Genomic DNA, 26,601 nt, shown 5'->3' with positions numbered 1-26,601 from the left:
TTGCAAAAAAAAAAAAAGGCCAAAAGCTACAAAATTGAAATTGATATAACGACAAACTAAATGTTGATATGAGTCCAAAGCAAGAGCCATTGGAAGTCTTCTAGAAAAATAGAAGCTAATCTATAGTCCTTTTCAATAGGGAAAAAAGGAGGAAGATGAAAATGTTTGATTCAGTAAGATGCCCAAATGAATAAAAAATTTTTTCGTATATACATTGGTCCATCCTTTATGAACCATTCACCATAAAATTCATTACCTATTAACAGTCCATTAATATTAATAAATCAGATTATTGAATTTACACATTTAATCTACATTCATTTAACTTAAACCCTTTCCATACTCAAGTATTAGATTGCTTGATTAGAGTTTAATTTTCTTAATGATAATTAGTCGTATGTGTTAATCAAGTGTAAATCCATCTTATAGAAATTTAAAACTACTTCGAAACTCAGCGAGTTTAAGAAATTCATCTTTCGCATTCGAACCATTGGGACCGCTATATAATTATATGGATCATTGCTTGTACTTTCAAATTTACTTTGGATTAAAAAAAATACTCAAATTCTTTAATTTTCTTCCCACATAATATTATGCTTTGTTTTGATTTAGCTTCAAACCTACTTTGCTTTTGTCTTTAACTTGATTTGACTAAGATTCATGATATTGTGCCTACCTTGACCTCCTTATTCAAAATAATACCTTTAATACTCTTCTAATTTAAAATAATACAATTTTTTTTTACTTCTCTCTTATTATATATATAATTAATCTGCTGGGCGTCTATTTCGTGGGCACCCGTGGGCGCCGCAAATCCACCGTCCATCACGCCAATCACGCCAATCACGCGAAATCCGACCGTCCACTGCACAATGTTTCTTTTCTGACCTCCGCCGCTTCCGGCCGTCATCGTGCCACCGTCTAGCCACCGCCGCCCGCCAGACCAGGCCCGATCGACGTGTCACTCGTCGACGCATCGATCGGTGCTGGTTTCCGCCCGGATTGTGATCGGAATCCGACGCAATTTGGGCAGAATCGCGTGTGGTCACTGCCATCCGCGATTCCGACCGAATCGCGCCTCGTTTCCAGCTAAATCACGACTGAAGACCGGCCGAGGAAGGACCGTCGGCGGTCGACGGTTGGCAGTCCTTCCTCAGGCGATCTCCGGGCGGATTGTGATCGAAATCCGACGTGATTCGATCGGAATCGCGACTGAAAGAATAGATTGCTTAATCGATCAGCGGATCGATTAAGCCTCCATAATAGAGGCTTAATCGATCTGCTGATCGATTAAGCCCTGTCGCCCACGAAGCTGTTGTCCAACAGATCAATCTCGTATATATATATATCTATATATTTTTCATTTCATCGTATTTTTATACCGAAAAAAATACTCTTATTCTAACCACTAAATAAATTATTTTTTAGCTTGTCAAAAATATTATAGGGAATTTTCATATAAAATTACTTTTTAATCTGATGAAAATTAGTTTAATTTATCAAGGCCACATTAAAGAATATATTTAATTTTTATCCTTTATTTTAATATTATCTATTTCGAAATGGAAAAGAAATGAAAAAATCACAAACACGCACACCTTGCCTTTTATGGTTGCAACGGAAACAGGGAAAGGAAGGATCCCTTGATTCACTGGCATGGTGGGCCAGCCTACTCCAGCCGGCGCCGAACCACCTCTTTCTTACCTGGCCTTCGCTCCTCGTTCCACGCTGTTCCACCGCACCCATCGACGAAACGAAACAAAACACGCTTTGAAATCTCCAATTCCAATCAGTGGGACCCACGCGCCAATTGAAAAAAGGCATACATTAATAGGACTCCAAGCCACGCAATCCGCCTCGAACGGCTATTTTTTTTGCCATTTGCCTGCCTTCCTCCTCGTCGGCGTCGCTCCGATTTCTAGGGTTCGAGTTCGAGTCGCCGGCGATCTCCTCGTTTCTTTCCCTCATCTTGGTGGTCTTCGCAATCTCTCTGTAGGTGGATTAGCGGATGATGAGGAGATCGAAGCTGGAGCCGTCCTATAATCCTTGCACCCGCAAGAGGTTCCTGCACTTCCTCCTCCTTCTCGGGCTGCTTTACCTCTCTTTCGTCATCCTATGCGAGTTCCCTTTCGTCTCCCGCCGCTTCACGCCGCTCACCGCCGCGGGCAACCTTCGCGGGGGCGACGCGGTGGCCCGTCCAATCTCCCTACACAGCAAGGATGAGACCCAAGAGATGCGTGCCCCAGTTCGTCCGTTTTTGTTCCCTTATCGGCAGGTGGCTTCCGCCTCCGCTCCTCTCCCGCACCGCACGCGGCCGCGCCGGCGATCGCTGGTTGTCTCCGGTTTGGCGCAGTTGGAGCTTAACGCAAGAGGTAACGGATCTTTTTCGGAGCTCCATAAATCGGCGTGGGACGCGTGGGAGGTGGGAAGGAAGGTTTTTGAAGACCTGAAGGCTTCTCCGGCGCCGTCTGCGGAGGCTCCAGCGCAGGAGATTCGGGATGAAGAGAACTGCCCGAACTCGATCATGATATCCGGGGCGGAGCTCCAGGAGCGAGGGAGATTGATGGTGCTTCCTTGCGGGCTGACGTTGGGGTCCCATATCACCCTGGTGGCGAGGCCGCGGAGGGCACACCCTGACTGGGAGCGGGACACGATGGTTTCTCAGTTCATGATGGAGCTGCAGGGGCTTAAATATGTGGATGGAGAAGATCCTCCAAGGATTCTCCACTTTAACCCCAGGTTAAAGGGTGATTGGAGCGGTAAGCCAGTGATTGAGCTGAATTCCTGCTACCGCATGCAGTGGGGTTCGGCTCAGCGGTGCGAGGGCTGGAAGTCCAAGACTAGCGAGGAGACAGGTATGGGCATTTAGGATACTCGTTGGCGTAAATATTCAAATCCCATATGTGAATGATATTAGGAATATTAGATTAGTTTCTGAATTTCTTTTATGCTAAAAAATTTGTCTCTGTTCAATATGAATATAGTATTTCATTCTTTATCTGATTTGGATTGCCAAAACGTTACAGTTGATGGTCTGGTTAAGTGTGAAGGGTGGACTCGAGATGAAGATAGCCGGGTGGAAGAACCAAAGAAGTCATGGTGGTTCAAGAGATTAATTGGCCGCGTGAAAGTCTCGCTTGATTGGCCATATCCATTTGTGGAGGACAAATTGTTTGTTTTAACATTAAATGCTGGTTTAGAGGGTTATCATATTAATGTTGGTGGGAGGCATGTAACATCCTTTCCATACCGCACTGTGAGTTTAGCTTAAAACTTTCTCTTTAACTTTTAATTGGCTTATTTTAAGTTCTGTTTTCTAAGATCTGATTTTTCCTACAGAGTTTCGCTCTCGAAGATGCCACCGGCCTGTCAATGAATGGAGATCTTGACATCGAGTCAATATATGCTGCTTCATTGCCTGCTAAACATCCTAGTTTTGCCCTGAAAAGGGAACTAGAGATGTCTGCTCAGTGGCAAGCTCCTCCACTTGCTGATGAACCTGTAGAACTTTTCATTGGCATACTTTCTGCAGGAAACCACTTTGCAGAACGTATGGCAGTAAGAAAATCATGGATGTCTGCATTAACTAGATCATCAAATGTGGTGGCGAGGTTCTTTGTTGCGCTGGTATATATATACATCTGCTTTTTGTGAAATTCAGTTTTTGGTTTTTGCCAAATCTGACTCGTTTTCTGGACAGAATGGAAGAAAGGAGGTGAACATGCAATTAAAAGAGGAGGCAGAATTCTTTGGAGATATTGTTATAGTACCTTACATGGATAGTTATGATCTAGTTGTTTTGAAGACTGTTGCTATCTGTGAATATGGGGTAAGTAAAATCTGACCATTCGATGCTAAAATTTACTGCTGGAGCTGAAATCACAATTGTACATTGGTTGGTGATATTTTACTCCATTTGTCTTTTCTAAATAGCTCTTCAATAATAGGTTGATGACACATTTCTGAAGGGTGTCTGCTAGACATATAATGAAGTGTGATGATGACACATTTGTGAGGGTTGACTCAGTACTCAAGGAAGTGAAGAAAATCCCATCTGATAGAAGTCTTTACATAGGGAACATTAATTATTACCACAAACCTCTGCGCTCTGGGAAATGGGCTGTGACATATGAGGTACATACTTTCTGCTGCTCATGCTTCATTTCTATGTAGATTAGAAGTTGCAAGCTCATAAACAGTCTCCCATATGCCAGTCATGCCTATGGGAAGAGGACGAATACACTATTTATTATATCTTTCAGAGTTTGAAAAAGCATATGCAAAGATGGGTGGTTGAGTTGGTCTATTATTTGGTAAAAAAACAATATTGGTTATATTGCAGCAATGCACAACATCATGTGTTAATATATGAGTGCATATACCATACAATACATCAGATTAACCAACCAATCAATTAACATTTATGACTCAATAATTGAATTAATCATCCTAACTAACCGAATTTCATATCAGCATTTTGTATATGAATCAAAGCATCAGATATAACTCAATACATAAAGTAAATAATGAAGGCTAATCAACCATGACATTTCATATAATTTATATGTTTAGCTAAGCATATATATAACAACTCCTTTTCAAAATTTCAAAATAATCAACCAGGACTCCTATTTTTCTTTTCTCCAAAACATATTCTTTTACTAAGTTTTCAAACATGGCTCTCCTTTCTTTCAGTTTCCCATCTTTAGATTGACCGCTTATACTTGCTAATAAGAATTGGCAATCTTAACTTAGCTTTTCAAAAATTGGATTAAGAGGAAATGGGCAATAATATGTTGGTTAAAAAGGACAGTGCTTTGATGTTGTTGAGTTAATGGTATGTTAGATGTTCATAGTAATTTGGGCTCTCTAATTAATGGAAAGCACTTGGAAATTTCATTATTTGGAATTTGGAATTTTATTATGTTAATATTTTTTAAATAAAAAACACATCTATAGGTTCACCTAGGGAAAACACACAGAGGGCATGCTTACATTTTGAAGAAGATACTTAGGAGAACAATCAAATTTGTGGTTAATTTTATCCTTTCTTGGTCATATCTTCCTCTGTCTCCTATTCCTCCCTTATTTTTCTTTCCTCATAAGCCTTTCTTTCGCTCTTTATCCCATTTTTTCCACTTCTTCCTTTGATCCAGTTTGAAGGCGTATGGTTAAGGTTCAAAAGGTGGGATGAGGGATGGGTTAGTCCAGCTGAACCATCTAGTTATACTATTTGTTTCTATGTTTTTTCAAGTATAGTTTTGTTAATATTATCTCTGTGTTTGTAACGGTGTGTTCTTTTTTAGTTTAGTAACATCAAACTTCTTCCTTTCAGGAATGGCCAGAGGAGAACTACCCACATTATGCTAATGGTCCAGGCTATGTTATATCTTCTGATATTGCAAATTATGTTGTTTCTGAGATTGAGAAGCACACACTGAGAGTAAGATCCTTTCTTGATTTTAACAGATCAGTCCAATACTTCATTTTGTAGCAAATCATGTCTTTGCAAATCTCTTTCTGCTGTACTCTGTTAAATGAATTCTTTAGTCATCAATGAGTGATTTGCATATAAAGCTGGCCTATCAATATGCCTCATGGACTACCAAGTGTCTAGTTCTCTAAATATCTCAACTCCAATTTTTTTGCTCTCATCCTCATGCTTAAATTCAAAACTGGATGATTGGACTGAGGAAACAGCTTAAACAATATGAAAACTTTTGAGCCATCTGTAGTCCACATGGCACATTGACCATACAAGGCAGCCCAGCAGCTACATGAACAAGTTAGTCGTCCAAGTAAGAGAAGACTTAACTAACACAATTCTTAATAGACGCACTTCATGTACAATACAGACAGGAGCCCTATTGTTTCAGATTGGCATCATGATTTTGTTGAAGTTCCTCTGGTGAATATTAGCTTGCAGTCACTTGTATTTCCCATTAATATCTAAACTATAGTTTGTATCAGATATTCTATATTATTTACAGTATCACACAACATACACAATGTGAGACTACTTGATCATAGATGTGCAATGCAATTCACACTTGAGTTCTCTCAGCACACAATATATAATTCACTGTTTCTAGGAAATAGACTCTTACTCTTGTACCTTGAACAACTAATAAGGGTTTTCTACAGAAAAAAACCCATGTATACAGTTTAATTTTAAAAATGCTAGTTAGCATAGTTTCTAACTAACTTCTTTGAAATGTGAAGTGCCTCTCGAATTTTATTTATTTTATAGCCTAGACTATATAAATATGCCTGCAAAAGAATGTGATATAGGCGTTATAAAGATCACATCTCTGACATTGTCCAACTTGTTTGCTCTCGTGCAGTTATTCAAGATGGAAGACGTGAGCATGGGCATGTGGGTGGAGAAGTTCAACAATTCTAAGCCCGTGGAGTACGTCCACAACCTCAAATTCTGCCAGTTCGGTTGCATTGAAGATTACTACACCGCTCATTACCAGTCTCCCAGGCAAATGATGTGCATGTGGGAGAAACTGCAGGCAGGGAACCCTCAATGTTGCGACATGAGATGATGATATATCTGCAAGTATCCTCGCCAGATCAGAAGCCAATTTTGCAAATTGTAACAAGGCAGGCTCCATTCTCGAGCTCCATATAGGTCGATGGATGATCTAGTGTAAGCATCCCTTTCCATATTCATTTATTAGTTCGTTCTTTTGGAAGGTTTGAGAAGAGTGGGGGTCTGTGAATACGAGGAGAAACGACTTAAGATAAACTGGGGTGTTACTAGGTAACGTAATGTAGAATGGAATTCAATATAATACACATTAGAAACATAGATCTCATCTTGCTAGTAGGATCTAGTTTACAATTTTCATATATTTACCCTTTAATTGAGCATCATCAGAAGACCCATAAAAAGAACTTATCATCATCTTTACAACTGAATTTAACCAAATTAACACTGTCCACTTTCAACTTCCAGTACACTCCTGGAGATTTTGTTGATACAAGGAAAATGACAAGAACAAAAAAAAAACTCTTACCAGAAAACAAGTCAAAATTTTCTGCAAAGTAAAATTTACCTCTTGCAGCCAGATTTAGAACTGGTGTTTCTCTTCAAGGTGGAGTCAGAATGTGTATGTTGTCGAAGTGGTATCGTTATACTGCCATCGCTCCATCCGTTCTGTCAGATTCATGCTTGACTCATCATCATCATCTTCATCAACATAGTTAGCTGGCTTCCATTGGTTGACTAGGGGAGCTAGTCGATTGACGACATGGCTCATGTCGGGCCTCTGGTGAGGTTCTCGAGCCGTGGAGTGCCATGCTAGATCAGCAACTTCTGCCCAGCTTTTCTTAGCTTCCTCGTCGAGTTCAAGGGTTTGATCCATCATCTCGGTTAGGAACTTGTCCTTCTCATGGGAAAACCTCCGGCGGAATAACGCCACCAAATGGATGTCCTCAGGAGGCTGCGATTCGTCCAAAACTTTCCGTCCGGTAATCAGCTCCATCAATATCACGCCGAATGCATAAACATCAACCTTAGTCGACACCCTTCCTGTGGCTGTTACAGTAAGATTCTATCGTCAACAACTCTAGAATCAAGGATCACTTTGATTTCTACGTTGAAGTTAAACTAACTCACTTGCATATTCAGGTGCAAGATACCCGAATGTGCCGGCTAATCGCGTCTGCATGGACTTTTGATCGTCGGCAGCAAGCTTCGCGAGTCCAAAATCTGAAACCTTGGCCCTCAGATCCTTGTCCAAGAGTATGTTCGAAGGTTTTAGATCTCTGTGTATGTAGCTTTCTTGAGCAAGGCTATGCAGGTATTCTATCGCTCTAGCAACATCCAGAGCGATCACGAGCCGCTGGTTCCAATTCAACGGCGGCTCGCCTCTTCTCTGCCACTCGAGCAGGTGCTCCGTCAAGGTCCCTCCGGCCATGTACTCGTACACCAAAAGCTTCTCGTGGTCGTCGTCGCAGTAGCCAACGAGTGCAACTAAGTTCTTATGCTTAACCTTTCTGAGAACTTCAATCTCTGCTTTGAATTCATCATTCCCCTTGTTGCCCGTACTGTCGTATCCATTTCTCTTCACGGCGATCGGCCTCCCATGGTGATCGCCTTTGTAGACGAAGCCAAACCCTCCTCTGCCCAAGATGTTGGCTTCGCTGAAGTTGTCGGTGGCCCTTCGAAGGGATTGGATTGAGATGTGCATGCTTTGAGCTTCGACTGAGTACTGATCCGAACTCGTGATGCTGCTCGAGGAAATGCCTCCGTTGTCCTTGCACAATCCGTCCAATCCGATCTTGAATGATTTTGTATCGGACACTATGCGCTCAAATTTCTTTCCTTGATTCTTCTTGCGGCGATGGAATAGCAATGCCGCTGCGCAAGCGAGGAGGACCACGAAGGCCACGATCAAGCCGGCAATCAGGGCCGCAGAGGACGACGAGCTACTGAACAGAGAGCCAGAGTCGTCTCCGAGCTTGGGGTTGCCTTCGAGCTTGAGCGTGACAGAGGGGCCGAAGGTGGGCACCTTGCCCGAGAGGCTGTTGTTGGTGACGTCCAGCAGCTGGAGCTGCGGGAGCTGCGTCAGGCTCGCGGGAATCGAGCCGACGAGGTCGTTGCTGCTGAGGAACACCTGCCGCAGCGAGGTGAGATTCGAAAAGGCCGGCGAGATCTCGCCGCCCAGGTGCTGGTTAGCAAAGTTGAGGACGATGACGTTGCCCTGCGCGTCGCAGGTAACGCCGAGCCAGTTGGCGCCGCAGGGCTGGTTGCCATTCCACGACTTGGCGAGCAGGAGGGGGTAGCCGAACCCGGCGGCTATGTCGAGCAGCACGGTGACGCGGGGATCGCAGGGACCGGGTGCCGGGCTGCAGAATTGATTGCCCTTGTCGATGTCGAGGGCGACGGATTTGCTGGCGAACTGCGGGAAAGCGCCCTGGAGCATGTTTTTGGAGAGGGAGACGTTCTTAAGGGTGAGGGAGGCGGCGAGGGAGGCAGGGACGACGCCGGTGAGGGCGTTATCGCGGGCGTTGAAGGACTCGAGGGCGGTGAGGTTGGAGAGGTCGGGAATGGGGCCGGTGAAGGCGTTGGACTGGATCCAGAAGACGGTTAGCTGAGGCATGGCGCCAATGACGTCGATGCGACCACCGAGCATGCCGGAAGACTGCTGGCTGTTGAGGAGGAGCTGCTGGAGGCCGGAGCCAGCAAGGGAAGGGGGCAGGGTGCCGGAGAGGTGATTGTAAGCGAGACGAAGGAGGCGGAGGCTGGGGAGGGAGCCGAAGAAGTCAGGGATGGATCCGGAGAGAGAGCAATTCGCGGCGGATAGCTCAACTAGTCCGGCGGCGGAGGCAAGGTCGCGGGTGAGGCTCCACGGCGCGAGGGGGAGGTTGTCGAGGGTGATGGATTGAAGGCCGAGGAGGCCGGAGAAGAAGGAGTCGGGGAGCGACTCGAAAGCATTGTTCTCGAAGGAGGCGGATCGGAGGGAGGAGAGGTTGGGAAGGAGCGGGAGAGGGCCGGAGAGGCGGTTGCGCTGCAGGTTGAGGGTGGTAAGCGCGGAGAGGGAGCCGATAGAGGGAGGGAGGGAGCCTGAGACGCCTCGGGAAGCGAGGTTGATGCCGGTGACGCGGCCGGCGGAGCAGCTGACGCCATCCCAGGAGCAGGGGTCGGAGCCGGCTATCCAGGAGGAGGGGAGGCCGGAGAGGCCTCGTGCAAGAGCAAACATAGCTTCTGCGTCGTCGGAGGAAGTGTCTGATCGGCATTGGATCCGGCGGAAGCCGAGAAAGAAGAATAAGAGGGCGACGAGGAGGCGGCGGTGCTCCTTCCTCCCCACCATTTTTTTTCTTCGTTCGAGATGATTAGCGTCGCATGCGATGGCGGACGAAAAGCGCGGATGCAGGCGGTGGCCGGAGGAAATATGGAGTTTTTCTAGCGGTGGAGAATGGCATAGCAGGAGCCTTGGGAGGGGAAGGAGACGGAGGAGGAGGAGGAGGAGGAGGAGGAAGGGAAAGCCCATCGGCGAGGAACCGGGAACAGAAATGAAATGGCGCGAGGAGAGGAGAGAGAGAGAGATTATCGCGTTGGAAAGCTACACGTGTTCCTATTAAATTAGATACTGTCACGTGTCATAATTTAAGTATATTAATCGTGCGAACAAATTTATTTCATTATTTATTTCTATATTTAGAGAGATAAAATAGAAAATCCCATTTGTTAATAATAATAATAAAACAAAAATCAAATGGACACTCAAAATTTTCCTAATCATCAAAACTTCGTTAATTTATAAATTAATTTTGATTAATTTAAAATAATTTAAATAAACTTTAAATAATTTTAATTAAGTTGCTAAAAAATATTTTAATATAAAATATTTAGAATTTAGAATTTTAAAATTTAACTATAAATATGTAATGACTATTTAAGCAACTTCCACCACTATTATGATTTTAATGAACTTAAAATTATTTTGATGGAGTTTAAATATTTTTATCAAATTCAGAAAACAAATATTTTAATCTAATAATAATTTTGATTAAAATAAAATAATCAAAATTTATGAGAGCAAATATTATTATAATAATATTGAAATAAAAATTATTTTAGATATAAAATATACGAATAAAATGTTATTATTGTTGTTTACAGCTCAAAGTCACTGACAAAGGGTCCACGAAGCGCCCACTTTCTTTTGTAGTCAAACGCTCACTGGCCGTCGTGCAGAAGAGCAAAGGGAGAGGGAGAGGAAAGATCGCAATCGCAGCGATGGAGGGCGAGGAAGGCGAGCAGTACCTTTTCAAGATCGTCATCATAGGCGACTCCGCTGTGGGGAAGTCCAATCTCCTCTCCCGCTACGCCCGCAACGAGTTCAATCTCCACTCCAAGGCCACCATCGGAGTGGAGTTCCAGACGCAGAGCATGGAGATCGACGGCAAGGAAGTTAAAGCCCAGATCTGGGACACCGCTGGCCAGGAACGCTTCCGCGCGGTCACCTCCGCCTACTACCGCGGCGCCGTCGGGGCGCTCGTCGTCTACGACATCTCGCGCCGCACCACCTTCGACAGTGTCCCCCGCTGGCTGCAGGAGCTCAACAGTATGTTCTCAAATCCCGCTACCTCTCTTGATCTTCGCGATTGTTACTCTGGATCTGAGATTAATTAGCTTGATTTTGGCGATAAATTGGAGGGTCTTGTCTCTGCGGTAGATCTAACTTTTTTTTTTGGCAGTATGCTACAATTTATTCGATTTGAATAATGATATAGCGCTTGAACCAAGGTTTGCCAAAGGTAGTGCCAATATAAATTGCCTCTGTCTTCCTCGGTCGTTTGAGAAGCCTCGTAAGAACAGATGTATAATTTGTTTTCCCATTTGGTTAAAATTGGCAACAGAAATTAATAACCGGATAAAAGAAGAAATATTTTCTGATCTAAAATAGCGAGCAAGTTCGCTCCCGCCCGGATCTGCTCCCGTCACAAACCCTTCGTCCAATGTGGTATAAAGACAGTGGGTGTGCGCAAATGGAGTTAGCAATGTAGGGCGAAATGCAGGTAATCTTTTTAAGGATAATCTTAGTTATGTGTAAATCTCTTCATCTAGAGAATGACTCAACAAATCACTCTCTTTATCTTTAGTGAGTTCTCTGATTTATCTGCCAACTTTACACCAAAGCATATACCAAGAATTGTTGATAGATTTCTATCCAAAAGAATGGTCCTGAAAGTGAATTTGGTTAGATATTTCCTACTTCAGGTATGTACATCCTCCTTGTGGTCCTGAAAGAATCAAAGTGCTAAAAGGCAGGCAAGTGACCTTGATTGGTAGTTACTATGCTCAGTGGCAAACATCATTAGCTGTTATCCTTGTGGTTTTTACTGCACGCTTATAAGTTTAGTTTTAGGATCAAAGTGCTAAAAGGCAGGCAAGTGACCTTGATTGGTAGTTACAATATGCTCATCAAGCCAGAATGGCATGGCAAGCAAGAACTATTAGCGAAATTTATGCAGGTATTAAGAAAGAATAGATCTTGTTATTACCTATTGACTTGGATTTTTAATCATTAGAGGAAAGTAAATAGCTTTCAGATCTTTCCTTTTAAGTGGCTAAACCTTATTTGGTTATTCAAATTAATATAAACTCAACTAAATTTAATTAAAACCATAAGTTACCCTATTTAAGTAGCAATTTGTATTTTTTTTTAGGTGAAAGGGACACACTATGGGTAATTTGTTATGAAAACATCAAACCAGGCTACAAAATCTAGCTGTGTCCCATGTAGAGCAGCTCTCATGCCCCACTATCAAAGCTATGCGCCACAGTTGGCTGGCTCAAGAACTCGCACGGTGCAATAACTCCACAGACTGCACAAATCTTTTATTCTGGCTTCATATGCTCTTACATGTCTCTGCATACTGTTATGCACTGTGTTGCTGTTAGCTTACATACCACTTGGATACGGTCTTTGAAACTTTGATCATGTGTGTTAAGGACAGTAGAAATATCTATATATTGCTTTTGTTGTTACCTTAAAATTAGTTTCCTTCAAAATTACCTTAATATCTCCTTTATATTATTGGTTAAGGCATTTTTTGCTTGTCCAAGGATTGCTTGTTTATCTAAATTTCTTGAACCTTTATACTTCCAGAGACTGACTGCTTGGTTATGTAAATATTTTTGACGTCCTACTTTTGGAAACTGAATGCTTGGTTATTTAAATATTCTGAACCCTCCTACTTCTGTAAACTGATCAAATTCTGTGTTATTATATATATATTTATAATAATATTTATGGTAAAAGAAAATTTGTTTTTTCTCTTTTCCCATTAGGTTGATATGCATATTCCCTTAAGCATATCAGATGGCCATTAAGATTTAATACCTCCACCTTGTTATCCATTAGTTCTTGTTCCTCCATCAAAGATAGACAAATTTACTTCCAAATATAATGCCTTTATGCATCTTAGCCCTGACTGATAATGTAATGCAGCGCATTGTGACACCACTATGGCAAAGATTCTCGTCGGCAATAAATGTGATTTGGAGAACATCCGAAACATATCGGTTGAAGAAGGAAAAAGCCTTGCCGAAGCGGAAGGGTTGTTTTTTATTGAAACTTCAGCTCTGGATTCCACAAACGTGAAGACGGCTTTCGAGATTGTCATCAAAGAGATATACAATAATGTGAGCAGGAAGGTCCTAAACTCTGATTCTTACAAAGCTGAATTGTCCATCAACAGGGTAACCCTTACAAGCAATGGGACTGATGAGACAAAGCAAACTTCGAGTAAGCTATCCTGCTGTTAAAATGGTCTTTTTAGTTCCAACAATGTGAAAGAGTTTCAGGAGTGTTTTATACTTCTCTATATCTGTATTGAAGAATCATTTTTGTTTAAGCTGAGAATTTTTTGAGATCAAGAACTTGTTAATGAACTGGTATAGTTTCCAATGTTAACTGCAGCTGTATGTTATTCTGGAAGATGATTGATTCAATCCGATTCATTTAGATAATCGTACTATATATTATTTGGGCTATCTTTACCCAATTAATTTGAAGTCAACTCAATTTAGCTGGTTGACCATCTATCAACTGTGCGATCGATCTGATTTTCTGATAATGAAATTGAGGCAGTTCCTAACAAGTGGAGTAAATATGACAGCAGAAAACTCCATCCATCTTTATCATACAAACTTAGCAGCATTATATTTAGGTGGAGCGAGCAGAGTAAGATGATCTTCCTGCCTAGATAATGCACAAGGATTACATATGAACACATACATACTTGCATATGACATTCAACTCTTCCAAGTCTTAGCCGCCTTTATCCTCAGTAAATCATCGCTTACTATCCAAGGGAAGCTAAGGAATCGAGTTTCTCGACGATAGTCCGGATGGTAGGTCACAAGATACCATGCCGATGCCATCTTGAACATGTCTTTTTCGGCGCAGCTGCACTCGAACCAACCCTTAACTTGTTCCTGCAAGTTTCCAACCCCAAGCAACATCCGGTCTTTCATTTCTCTGTATCTGTTCCTAGACTTCTGCAAGTACACCGACTTATTGCGCAAGTTGCCAGTCAGAATCTCATCTTCATGTTCTGCTCCATAGTAATTCATCAGTGACCTCAGCTCCTCGGCGTACCGGCTGTAATATTCTTCTGCAGCACCTAGGAATGCCTCATAACCTTCGACTAGTAGATCATAGTCGCAAACCCGTTGCGAAGTGATGGTTTCAGAATTTAAATCTCCATGATAACTCGATGCTGCTCGATATAGCTTCCCGATGACTCCAGGGGAGTCGAATGTGCGTTTCTCGTCTCTTTCCATGAAGTCTGGGAATTCTTTGGGTCGAAGTGCTTTTGGCATTTCTGCAGGAGCTCCAGTTTTTGCAAAGTCAACTGCCATGGAGTGAAGATTTGCTAGTTCGAGGCACTTGGAACACCTCGCTTTGCTCGGTTCGCTATCTGCATAAACCAGGTGAGCGGTCGATATAGCGCCCAGGTTATCATTGATCATGTAATCCACAAAATACTTCTGAATTTCCTGCATTTGGAAAACATGTGTAAAAAGATAATCAGAGGTAATAACTGCATATTTACAGGTTATCAAAAGCTCTAAAATTCAATAAATGAACTGTGAACTATAATGGATAGAAAACCACAAAAACTTGGGTTCTCATGCATTCTACTAGAATAAGAATTCACTAGCTCTTTTATAAAGATGCTTAAGCATCACCCTGAAATAGGTACAAAGATCCTCTATACCACTAGTTAGCCAATTGGGAGATTAAAGGATGCATCAAATTAGGAGATTGTACAACATCATCAACACAGTAAATATCTGAGATCGATCAAATGCATTATGTCCCTTTATCATCAAACTCTATGCAAGGCTGCCTACGTTTGAACATCGTACAAATTCAAATGATGGCTGGCCTCAAAACCAAGACGTGGAACATGCAAACATGTTTATAACTTCATTACTTGCCATAAGTATACCAATTGATCAGCAGGAACTACCACTGCTGAATTCAACTTGTAGCCGATGTTCTCTTTTACGACAGATACTAGTCATTTTAGAAAAATTGTGGTAGATAATTTTGTATAATCCATCTACATTTTCTTGTCTATGCTGCAGAAATGAATGCTATCTTACTCTGAAAAACATATAATATCTCTCAGATTAGTTGCACACTTGCACATGAAGTATAAAAAATAGTGGCCATTGTAACAAATCACAATGTTCATACCTCTAGTTTCACATCATGGTCCATTATACGAGGCCTCGTGGGGGTGTAATCCATGGGTGCATCAGTCTCAGGAGGTATTAGTTTTTCATCCCAACAAACAGAGTAGAGGTCACCATCCAGATCTCCACCTGAACATTCATTTGGATGGGGTCTGCAAAAAGTGTGTAGCCAATAGCAACAAGTTATATGAAGCATTTACTAGAGAGACCAATACATATGATAACTCCAAGATGTGTTGTATAAAGAATTTAGCTTAAACAAGCATTCTGCAGCTGGATCTGATTATTTCAAGTATTTGCACATAATCCAGCTTGTTCTTGATGGATATATTGGTGTAGTGTCAAATTCTGGGTGGGTATGCAGGTGAACATCAAAGGATATGTCACAATCATTTAGTTGAAATGATATATAAATGAGCATGTTAAACAGAAAATAAAGAACCACTGCATTTAGTTCACTTTGATTTTCATTTGGTTTTCCTACAATGACCGTTAGCAGATAGAAAGTAGAAAAAGAAGAACTAGGCAGTTGAAATGAGTTGAAAACAGAACTTTCAATGTACTCATAAAAAATTTGACAGAAAATTGTGCATTCTTAAAAAAATCATGCATTGATAGAGTTATCAAATGAAATGTTATTGCTAGAAAGTCATAAGGTAAATACATCATAACAAATATATTCCTATATCTTTGTCTTGTGTATGACATACACTACAATAAAAACAAAAATACATTTTTTTTGCAAACAAGCGAGCAGTGGAGAAAGACGAGCTATTCTTTTTATTTGTTTAGGTTTGAAACTTCTATACATAGGGTTCAGATTAAAAAAAAGAGATTTGATACTATTTAAAATTCCCTTAAAACTATGATTGAATTGAGATGCATGGAGCCATGCATTACTAGTGATCATAGTTAGGACCCAAGAACCAACTTTTATGTGAAAGATATTGACAGTCAATACAAAATAGACTAGCCAAGTTTTAAAGTATCATTCCGTATCAGGATTTCAACCCTCGACCAAGAATGATATGATAAAACTTGATATTGTACCATGCCAAAACTCCAAACGATTCAACATGCACCAAAGTGTGTTGACAATCAGCACGTTGAAGCGTATTAAAATGCATTAAGATAGATTTTACTCCATTATACCCCTCAATTTATTTAATTGTACAAATAATATTTGCAATTATTAGTTAATTGAATAATAATTTTATTGAACCAACAGTCAACAAGCTTCGGCATGTATTGAAGGATGCTGACACCGGACATGAGTATGTGTCAAAGTGCGCTAACATATACTCACTTCTGCATATATCAAAGCGTACCAAAAATGAAAACAGACTACTTTGTCTCCTATACTCACATTTTACTTTGTTTTTTTACATCTAAACATAAGTTTATGGATAAGGAATTATATTAAAAATTTATTGCACAATATCATGACAACCCTCGACACACATTAAATCAAGCTGCTATGGATTCATATAAGTTTTACACCTTTAGTCTCCTTCCAGTTTAATTTTTTTCTTTTTTGTCTAAAGAAAAGGCTATATCAATTAGATAGTCAATTGAATTAAAATTTTAGAGAAAATAAAAAATATAACAAACGTCAAGTCAATAAAAGTTTGTTAGCAAAGATATCATTAGTCAACTTAATTCATCCTAGCATATTTCAGTCCATGCCAAAGCAGTGTGTCGAGCATCAGCATAGTATTGTATACCTTCCCATGGGCGGCAAGGACAACATAGGTTATCATCAAGTTTGATAATTTATTAGAATAATAAATTTCAATCATCTGTCAACACAATATGAAATTTCAAAAAGAAATAATAATTTGTACTTCTATCATCAATTATCATTTCAACAATGAATTTCTAGAATGATATCTATACTACATAGTATCATCATGATTTGACTAATATCATTCTTTTGACAAATTAAAAGAAGAATCAGTAAATTTATAAAGTGAGCACGCAATTTTCCATAACGAAGAGAATGTTTTTCTCCTATCAAATAAAACCCTAATTCATCTTCTCGGGATTCTTAAATAAAGTTCTCACTTTGACATGCACAACCAGTCTAAGAAACTCTCAATTCATTGATCAAAGATCAGTGAAAGATTATAATTTAATGAAGTCGTTAGATGGTTAGAGTCTTAAAGGCTATATTTGTGTGGAATAGAACCATGGATAATCTTTTATTCATACAAAGTATTGCAAATCATATGCATTCTTATTACACCATAAATCACAATTTTAAATGGTGACATGCTGAAATAATGTCATGCTTCTTATCATGCATTCACAGTAAACAAGGAACGTGAAATCATGTAAAGGATTCTTTCAATTCCATGAAAGCTAGTGATAAATCTGACTTTGCACTGAAGCATACATTGCTGTTAAAGTTACAGAATCAAAGCCACAAATAAACAGAGACAAAATTATAAGTTCAGTCTTTAGTAAGCATCATATTTACTGACTCAAAGTTACTCAAATAGTAGTAAAACATTTATAGCATGCCCCAACTATACTTGTCCCAAAAGCAATTTGGCATATATGAAGAATTGTAACTTCCAAATTATTTATGAACACACGTCCCAAATCAAAGAGTTGTAAGTTATCATGTATAATTATATAATATTGTGTTGCTCAAGTTTAATTTATTTAAAAGTCACATGTTAACATACCTTTTACCTTTCTGAGGGAAAATAAGGCAGTCAACCAATCCCAAATCATCTATCACAGGATCATAAACGGCCTGTAGGACTCGAATATCACCAGGATGAAGACATGGATTTTTTGTAACCAGAATCTTGCCAACTATTGTTGCAGTTATTTGGTCAGCATTTTTTATGAAATTAGTATTCTCATTTTGAAGCTCGTCCTTTGTCATAGTTACCCTGATATATACTTGGCCATAGTCTAACACAGACATTTCATCCAAACATCCAATAAGAACACGGCCCTTTGGAACAAAGATCCGACATTTACTTCTGATATCCGATAACTGATATTCTTGATGGGCTTTAAGCACCATCAACAAATAAGGTTCTGAATTCGGTTCATACCCTTGAATCAGCATCTTTACAGCAGTTCTGATTTCAGGTCCAGTCATTGTATCCAGCACCCTTAAAGCAATTTCTTTGTGTGTAAGCATTTTATCTAGCAACTGCATTTGGTCATGTTGCATTGATTCAAATATTTCATCCTTGACTCCTAGTGTAGACAGAAGGCACACAATCTCCCTATTCAAAAAGCATGGTTGATATTCACTCCACTTTGTGACACTAAGCATTGTGTTAGCTGACTCAAACTTCAACATACTTCGCCTCAAGGACAACTTCCAAAAAGATTTTCTATCAATGGCTATTACCCCTTTATATCCACCATATCTAATTTGAAACGCTGAAGGTGTATTACTTAATCCACACTTTTGAGCAATTTGTCTAGCAAATGACAATGCAATTTTCCCAATACCATCTGAAAAGCAGTATTTCTTCCCATCTTCAGCGGTGATTTCAACATCTGGAATGATATTCACATCGTGAGGTGGGACATTCATTATTTGCGTTGAAGAACTGAATAGCTGACCCATTCTAGCTGCACACTTAGAAACACTACGAATGCCATTGAAATGACCCATCCATTTTCTAATGGTTTCTGCAATCAAGTTATCGTTAGAGGCAAACATCCATACAGAATTTGACCGAAGCTGACTAGCAGAAAATGCCAAAAACTCAAACTTTTTTGAGCAAATGGGAAGCCCATCTCTGAGAATAGATAGTATACGAGTATAGATACCAGTTCTGAAAGGTTCAGAAAACACACCACTGCCAATTTTTGCTGAGATTGCATCAGATGGAAGCTTGCTCCAATCTTCATCAACAAAAGTTACCCTTAGGAAATCAGATGCATGAGCAGAAAAATGCTTTACTACATAATTAGACTTCTCAAGTTCTGGACCCAAACAGTAAATTCTAGAGGGGGTAACGAGAACTCTATAACAACTCATCCTATTCTGTGCTATAATACTCTTGTTGGATGGAGAAGTGCTAGATTTTTTTATCCTAGACAGCTCATCTTTGATGAACTGTACAGGATCATAGCAAGTTGAATCCAACTTGTGCATCTTCATGAGGATCTTGATAGCTATGTCTGAAGGCAATCCTCTCAGAATATCAAATAGGTCAATTGTAACTTGTCTGAAAGTTATTTTTTGCATATGGACTAGAGAATTTATCTGGTAAAGAATCTCATATGGCACAGAGCAATCACCAAGGCAATTAATCAATGGAACTAATGAGGAAGAAGGAGAAGGTGGTTTCCTTTTAGAAAGTATTAGTTCCCTGAGTGCCCCAGAGAAGGGCAGTTTTCTAAGGATTTCTGCACATGAGAGTCCATCTGCAAGTTGCAAACAGTAACAAAATGATTTCCCAAAAGAGCCATTTCGAGAAAAATCTGTTGTCCGGACCCATAAAAACTGGATATCCTCTCTGCAAACTCGGAAACGATCATTGGATAACTTTGACCCCATCTCAAGTCCATGGATCCTTACAAAGCATCTGGGTGAATATTGGAGCTGAAATTTCACAGATTGAAGAATTCATTCAACAGCAATTGTTGGCAAGTATAAACTATTATCCAAATGAAAAAAGGTAAAAGAATAGCCTCCAGATCTTTCCTAATTTATGCTGTCCTTTCCTAACAAACTCTATAAGCATCTCTGGTAAGATCTGACCAGAGGCAATCGAAAACAAGTATCCATTTAATAGTGGGGGTCTAGAACGATTAGTAGACCTATTTACTATGACCCAAAACCATGTTGTTAGATTAACCATATTTGGAGCAGTAATGAGAAACCACTCATATTATATGCAAAGTCAATTGAATTATGGAATAAATATCAATATTATCTTATCCTAAAATATTATCTTATCCTAAAAGATTGAATTTTATAATCTCAACAACAAAGCATCAAATGAGAAACCAGATTCTGTAAAATCTAATCGACAAGGGAATTCAAACATAAGCTTTCCGTTAGTCTTTTCTACAGACTTCATACTAAACATCCTCTACAGGTAAAACTTCCTGTTACTCTTGTCATAACCAATATCAAACACCATTAATACAGACATTACTACGATGTAATCATGTAGAACATAGAAATATCCAATCTATAGGATTCCAAAGTGCAAACTAATAGATTAGAATAGAAAGCAAAAAAGCTCAAACCCGTAGAAGAATTGATTCTCGTCCCTCCAAGCAACAGCTATTCGATTCAAGAATGTCTCCAAACATAACCTCGAGCTTATATTTCTCACCGCCATAGCACACAAAAAGCTCCAACTTTTCCCTCTCTGGCATGATCTCCACCCTCACCTGTTCCCAAGCCTCGAAGACTTCCATGTGCCCTTCGCCCACTAGCACACCAGCATGAAGCGCGGCTCCCTCAAGACGGTTCAGGGGCTCAGAGGCCCTAACAACAATGTCTTTGTGGGAAGGGGCGACGGTCAGGCGGGCATGCTGGAATAAGGGCAGCCGGCCTTCAGCATCCATGAGACAAGCCCGCTCAGCGGCGGCGAAGGTGTCGAACTGGACGCGGCCGAAACCCGTGGACTTCCAGTTCCTGCGGGCGGTGACGATATGGCAGGCGAAGACGGAACCCACGGAAGCATCGAAGTAGTCGAAAAGTTCGGCAGCGACTGCCGTGAGGGGAATTTTGGAGACCTCGAGCGTAGCGCGAACGCCGGCCATTCCCAGTCATCAGAGAGGTTTAGGGTTTGGGTAATTTATGGCGGTTCATTAACGGAAGGGGAAGCAAGAGAACGGGAAGTATTTATGTTCAAAGAAGTTCATTAGTGTAACGAATGTTATTTGAAAAGTTAAAAAGAAATGAAGATTAAATATATAAAATTATAAAAAAATTTTTATTTTTAAAATAAATTTATATGTAAAAATATATATATAACTTATGAGATCAATAAAAATTAATCTTAAATAAATAAAAAAATTTATAATAAATATGTGAAATACAGAATCTATATATTTTGATACGATAAAGAATAAATCAATATTTTTACATATATTTTTATAAAAATATATTCTTTTAAATTTTATCTTCGAGAAATTTACGATGAAGTTCGACGTCGAAGAGTGCGAGCGATGAGATCCTGTGACGGTTGCGGTATGTAATGAGGAGCGACGGTACAAAAATCTAATAGATGAGTTATTTTAATAATTAATATTTTAACATAGGGATATAATTGGAATAAATATTTTATAAGTTTTCCTTCCCCTTCCTTACACCCTGATTTGGGGTGTAAAGAATTATGTCAATTCATGGGCATGCAAGGGGAAAGCTTATCCTTCTCTCCCCTTCCTCTCCTTAACTCACTCCATCCCAAACAAGGGTAAAAATTTTTTTTTCCCCTTCCTTACCTTTCTCTCCCTTTCCCTCACCTCCTCCCAAACAAACTGTTAGTATTACACTCTCCGTATCATTCACTACATTCGTTATAACAACATATCTTTTTCATCTATATTTTTTTTAATATTAATATTTATTATTTATGAGGGCATCCACAATCCATCCATTATAACATCCTCCACCCCATTAAAAAACATGTAGTCCACTATCACATACTCATTATAACAACATATCTCTTTCACTCGTATTCCTTTTAATATTAATATTCATTAATTATGGATCCTACCATCCACTCAATTATCTTAAAATTATATATATTTAAAAAACAGATGAGGATAATATTTAGAGAGTATAATTGGAGAGTATAGTGAGTTGGAACGAAAATATATGTACACATTGATAGATATTTATAGATGAAATTTTAAACTAACTGTTAAAAAATAACCATTAAAAAATTAACTATTTTATTTAATTTTAAAATTTATTATTTTTTAATAAAAATTAAAACTAACTGTTAATAACCGTTAAAACTAATCATTTAATAAATATAATTAAAAAATAAAAAATAAAAAATAAAAAAAATTGCATGTGGGGTGGCCCAGCCTTTGAATGCGTTTAATAAATATAACTGTCACTTGAACGCGTTCAAGACTTTCAATGTGTTCAAGTGGAGAACACCCCTCCATATTGGTGTTTAACATCAAAGGGTGTTATAACACCCCCATTAACACATCCGTTGGAGATATGCTATGAGTTTCACCATTCACTAATTATCTTAAAATTATATCATATTAAATAAATACATTTTTTTTTAAAAATTAAAGTATTAAAATTATTATTATTTTTAATAATAATTTTATTTTTAAAATAATAATTTTACTATTTTTAAAACTAATCATTAATAAAATTTTATTCAATTTAAAAAAATCATTTTAATAAATATAATTAAAATATAAAAATAATAATAAAGTATTATAACATCATTCTACAATTGTTAAAATTTCATTTTTAATTGAACGGGCTCAATTATTTGTTTAATCATAAAGGTATTATAACACTCCTCCGTAATAAGAATTTAACATCAATGGAGTCTTATAATGATGCTCTAATGAATTATTAATCGCAAGGTCAACGCCTCTAATCTGCAACCTAATCCCCATCCTCCTCCCCGTCCAAAATCCGTAACTCCACTCGATGGCGAGGCGAGCCTCGCCGCTTCTACGCCACCTCCTCCGCGGCGCCAGCACCGGCCGCGAACTGCATGGCCCTACCGACTTCCGGCGGTCGGTGACCTACATGCCCCGCCCGGGCGACGGCTCCCCGAGGCGCGTGACCTTGATTCCTGGCGACGGTATCGGGCCTCTCGTAACCGGCGCCGTCCGGCAGGTCATGGAGGCGATGCACGCGCCGGTGAGCTTCGAGACCTACGAGGTCCACGGCGACATGGCCGCGATGCCGGTGGAGGTGCTCGAGTCGATCCGGAGGAACAAGGTCTGCCTCAAGGGCGGCCTCCGGACGCCGACGGGCGGAGGGGTCAGCTCGCTAAACGTGCAGCTGAGGAAGGAGCTCGATCTCTACGCCTCGCTCGTCCACTGCTTCAGCCTGGAGGGCCTGCCGACCAGGCACGAGAAGGTGGATATCGTGGTGATCAGGGAGAACACCGAAGGCGAGTACTCCGGTCTAGAGCACGAGGTCGTCCCTGGTGTCGTAGAGAGTCTCAAAGTAAGTTCTTTCTCTTTTGCTTTACAAAATAAATATCTAGTAGATTATATAGATCTTTGCCTTTTTTGTTAAATTATTTCAGTTGAATTGAAATAGATCTTTGCCTTTTTTGTCTTTCTGATGCATTTGCTAGGTGATCACAAAGTTCTGTTCTGAGCGAATTGCTAAGTATGCTTTCGAGTATGCTTACCTGAACAACAGAAAGAAAGTCACGGCCGTGCACAAGGCCAACATCATGAAACTCGCAGACGGATTGTTCTTGGAATCTTGCCGAGAGGTTGCAACGAAATATCCAGGGATCAAGTATAACGAGATCATCGTGGACAATTGTTGCATGCAGCTTGTTTCGAAGCCTGAGCAGTTTGATGTTATGGTATGTGTGTGATGTGTTCTTGCTTCTGTAAGAACTTCGTTAACAGAAAGAAGCTGAAGTGCACACCATCTTTTGCAGGTCACGCCGAATCTTTATGGCACTCTGATCGCAAACACCGCCGCAGGGATCGCCGGAGGCACCGGCGTCATGCCTGGAGGTTGGTTCCACAAAGATCTGACTGCTATTTTTGGCTTTTTGAGAATCGAATAGAACTGCTTGATCATCACAGGTAATGTCGGACAAGATCACGCGGTGTTCGAGCAAGGTGCTTCGGCTGGCAACGTGGGGAATGAGAAAATAGAGAAGCAGAGGAATGCGAACCCGGTGGCGCTGCTATTGTCGTCTGCGATGATGCTGAGGCACCTCCGGTTCCCGTCTTTCGCCGATCGCCTGGAGACCGCCGTGAAGCTCGTGATCGCCGGAGGCAGATGCAGGACCAAGGACTTGGGAGGGAGCAGCAGGACCCAGGAAGTCGTGGATGCAGTCATTGCGAATCTGGAATGAGGGAAAGCGATCTGATCTTGCTTATTCCTTGTTTCCATTTTTGTTCTGCGTTCTTTGTTTGTTCTTGCTTTTTTCTTTTTCCACGCTCAATTATTGTACAGATCTTGATTTTTGTTCAATAATTAAAGAAGCAGTTTTTTGTTGTTGCGTGAAGGCGAAATCTGATCCAGACTCGAACCATAAATTGGTTGTCTTCGTCTTTGTCGCAGCGCAACCACCAGAGTGGATTCATGGTCAAAGCATCCGCCACGAACTGCCTCCTCCTCCTCTTCTTCTTCTTCTTCTCCTCCTCCTTTTTCCTCCTCCCGTGCGCACCAGCTTCCTCTGGCGCCGACGTCGTCTTCCCACTCTCCACCAGCTCCAGATGGATCGTCGACGGCGCGGGGCGGCGGGTGAAGCTGGCGTGCGCCAACTGGGCGGCCCACCTGGAGCCGGCGGTGGCAGAGGGGCTCAGCAAGCAGCCTCTGGACGCTATCTCCAGGAGCGTCGCCGCCATGGGGTTCAACTGCGTCCGCCTCACCTGGCCCCTCTTCCTCCTCACCGACCCTTCCCTCGCCTCCCTCACCGTCCGGCGCTCGCTGGACGGCCTCGGCCTCGTCGAGTCCACTGCCGGCGTCCGCGTCAACAACCCCGCCCTGCTTGATCTCACCCTCCTCCAGGCCTTCCAGGTCCCCCAAATCTTGCCCTTTCTGGCTTTCTCGCAGGATTTCAACCAGATTTCACCCTTTTTATATGCAAATTTCTAACATCATCATCCAAACACATTCATCCATGTTGAACAGACTGTTGTGTCAAATCTAGCAAGCAACAAGCTGATGGTGATCCTGGACAACCAGATAAGCAAACCAGGTTGGTGTTGCAGTCGATACGATGGCAATGGATTCTTCGGGGACAAGTACTTCGACCCAGATGAATGGCTGAAAGGCCTGGAGATGATGGCAACGATCTTCAATGGTTCATCCAGCGTCGTCGGCATGAGCTTGAGGAATGAGCTCCGAGGTCCGAAGCAAAACATCAGCCTCTGGTACAGGTACAAAATCCAACAATCCTTCTCTTGCTTGCTCAAAACTCTGTCACACATGTCTTCGTCATCACAAATCAGGTACATGCAAAGAGGTGCAGAGATTGTGCATTCAGCAAATCCAAACATCCTTGTCATTCTCTCTGGTCTGGATTATGACAAAGACCTCAGCTTCCTGTCTCGAAACCAGGTGAATCTGAGCTTCAAAGGAAAGCTTGTGTTCGAGTACCATTGGTATGGCTTCTCAGACGGTGGCAACTGGACTGGCGACGACCCTAACCAAGTTTGTGCGATGGTAATCGGAAACATCACGAGAAAAGGAGGGTTTTTGTTGGAGCAAGGCTGGCCATTGTTCCTGTCTGAGTTTGGGGTCGATCAAAGTGGTGCAAACGAGGTTGATAACAGATTCCTCAACTGTTTCTTGAGTTATGCAGCTGAGAAGGATGTAGATTGGGCTATTTGGGCACTGCAAGGAAGTTACTATGTGAGAGAAGGGCAATTAGGGTTTGATGAGACATATGGACTTCTGAGCTGGGACTGGAGTAAGCCCAGGAATTCCAGCTTTCTTCAAAGACTTGCTGCCATCCAAGATCCAATCCTAGGTATGCTCTAATTCTGCAAAACATTTGTAGTTTCTAGTATGAGATCATTATGAAATGAAGCTTAATTGTGCCACAGGTCCTGGCCTTTCCAAAAATTCACCACACAATGTCATTTTTCATCCAATGACTGGCCTTTGCATTGTGATGAACTCTCAACTGAAACAAATTCAGCTGGGACAGTGTTCCGAATCCGATGCCTGGAGCTACACAAGAAACCGAAAACTGATGCTGAAAGGCACCCGGTTTTGCTTGCGAGCTGAAGGTGTGGGCAAATCAGTGAAGCTGGGGACAAGTTGCAAGGATAGCAGATCGAGCTGGGAGCTGATATCAGACTCGAAATTGCACATTTCATCCAATCTTACAGACCATGGTGGTGTTATGTGCTTGGATATCGGAGACAAAGGCGCTATCGTGACCGATCTCTGCAAGTGTTTAAGCTCAGATGGAACTTGCAATCCGGACAGCCAGTGGTTCAGTATCATAAGAAGCAATAGGGAAGTAAATGGCCTAATCTTGAGAAAGTTTCTTCCTCAGTTCATAGCAAATGAACAAGCACATCCCCTAGCATGACTGTTAATCTGTTTGAAGCAATAAATCTATGCAAACTTCGATCGATCATTTGGATTGTGAAGATGATAATATAGGATTTCATTCATCATCTTATTTAAACTATTTATGTAGTTGCTTGCGCCATGATGTTCTACATGTCTGAAAACTTAT

The 26,601-nt window shown here is 40.9% G+C and overlaps 6 protein-coding genes across 6 annotated transcripts; 4 read left to right on the top strand and 2 right to left on the bottom strand.

Moving 5' to 3' along the window:
* The first annotated feature begins 1,864 nt into the window (after positions 1–1,864).
* Positions 1,865–7,036, top strand: LOC141813905 (hydroxyproline O-galactosyltransferase GALT6-like). Its single transcript, XM_074701904.1, has 7 exons — positions 1,865–2,855; positions 3,027–3,256; positions 3,340–3,627; positions 3,701–3,833; positions 3,965–4,134; positions 5,336–5,443; positions 6,345–7,036. Exons 1-7 carry the CDS (start codon positions 2,009–2,011, stop codon positions 6,549–6,551), a joined length of 1,983 nt encoding a protein of 660 aa, XP_074558005.1. The 5' UTR covers positions 1,865–2,008; the 3' UTR covers positions 6,552–7,036.
* A 43-nt stretch (positions 7,037–7,079) lies between these two features.
* LOC141813904 (receptor protein kinase WSS1-like) lies at positions 7,080–9,922 on the bottom strand. The gene is made up of 2 exons (XM_074701903.1): positions 7,628–9,922; positions 7,080–7,546 (listed from the first exon to the last, which is right to left on the bottom strand). The coding sequence occupies exons 1-2, from the start codon at positions 9,822–9,824 to the stop codon at positions 7,110–7,112; spliced, it is 2,634 nt and encodes an 877-aa protein (XP_074558004.1). The 5' UTR covers positions 9,825–9,922; the 3' UTR covers positions 7,080–7,109.
* Positions 9,923–10,672: 750 nt separating this feature from the next.
* LOC141813379 (ras-related protein RABA5c-like) lies at positions 10,673–13,454 on the top strand. The gene is made up of 2 exons (XM_074701339.1): positions 10,673–11,081; positions 12,972–13,454. The coding sequence occupies exons 1-2, from the start codon at positions 10,754–10,756 to the stop codon at positions 13,286–13,288; spliced, it is 645 nt and encodes a 214-aa protein (XP_074557440.1). The 5' UTR covers positions 10,673–10,753; the 3' UTR covers positions 13,289–13,454.
* Positions 13,455–13,604: 150 nt separating this feature from the next.
* Positions 13,605–21,001, bottom strand: LOC141813502 (putative RNA-dependent RNA polymerase 2). Its single transcript, XM_074701470.1, has 4 exons — positions 20,465–21,001; positions 17,920–19,811; positions 15,231–15,381; positions 13,605–14,524 (listed from the first exon to the last, which is right to left on the bottom strand). The coding sequence occupies exons 1-4, from the start codon at positions 20,984–20,986 to the stop codon at positions 13,778–13,780; spliced, it is 3,312 nt and encodes a 1,103-aa protein (XP_074557571.1). The 5' UTR covers positions 20,987–21,001; the 3' UTR covers positions 13,605–13,777.
* Positions 21,002–22,806: 1,805 nt separating this feature from the next.
* LOC141813156 (isocitrate dehydrogenase [NAD] regulatory subunit 1, mitochondrial-like) lies at positions 22,807–24,471 on the top strand. Its single transcript, XM_074701068.1, has 4 exons — positions 22,807–23,381; positions 23,515–23,754; positions 23,833–23,911; positions 23,984–24,471. The coding sequence occupies exons 1-4, from the start codon at positions 22,854–22,856 to the stop codon at positions 24,256–24,258; spliced, it is 1,122 nt and encodes a 373-aa protein (XP_074557169.1). The 5' UTR covers positions 22,807–22,853; the 3' UTR covers positions 24,259–24,471.
* Positions 24,465–26,499, top strand: LOC141813155 (glycosyl hydrolase 5 family protein-like). The gene is made up of 4 exons (XM_074701067.1): positions 24,465–24,926; positions 25,041–25,288; positions 25,361–25,881; positions 25,958–26,499. Exons 1-4 carry the CDS (start codon positions 24,489–24,491, stop codon positions 26,449–26,451), a joined length of 1,701 nt encoding a protein of 566 aa, XP_074557168.1. The 5' UTR covers positions 24,465–24,488; the 3' UTR covers positions 26,452–26,499.
* The last annotated feature ends 102 nt before the right edge of the window (positions 26,500–26,601 follow it).

This window comes from Curcuma longa, chromosome 20 (assembly GCF_044706935.1).
Source record: "Curcuma longa cultivar G26 ecotype Majalengka, Jawa Barat chromosome 20, ITB_CL_G26_1.1, whole genome shotgun sequence".
NCBI lineage: Eukaryota > Viridiplantae > Streptophyta > Magnoliopsida > Zingiberales > Zingiberaceae > Curcuma > Curcuma longa.
Note: the sequence above shows the minus strand (reverse complement) of the source record. Positions and strands in the feature narration are given on the sequence as shown.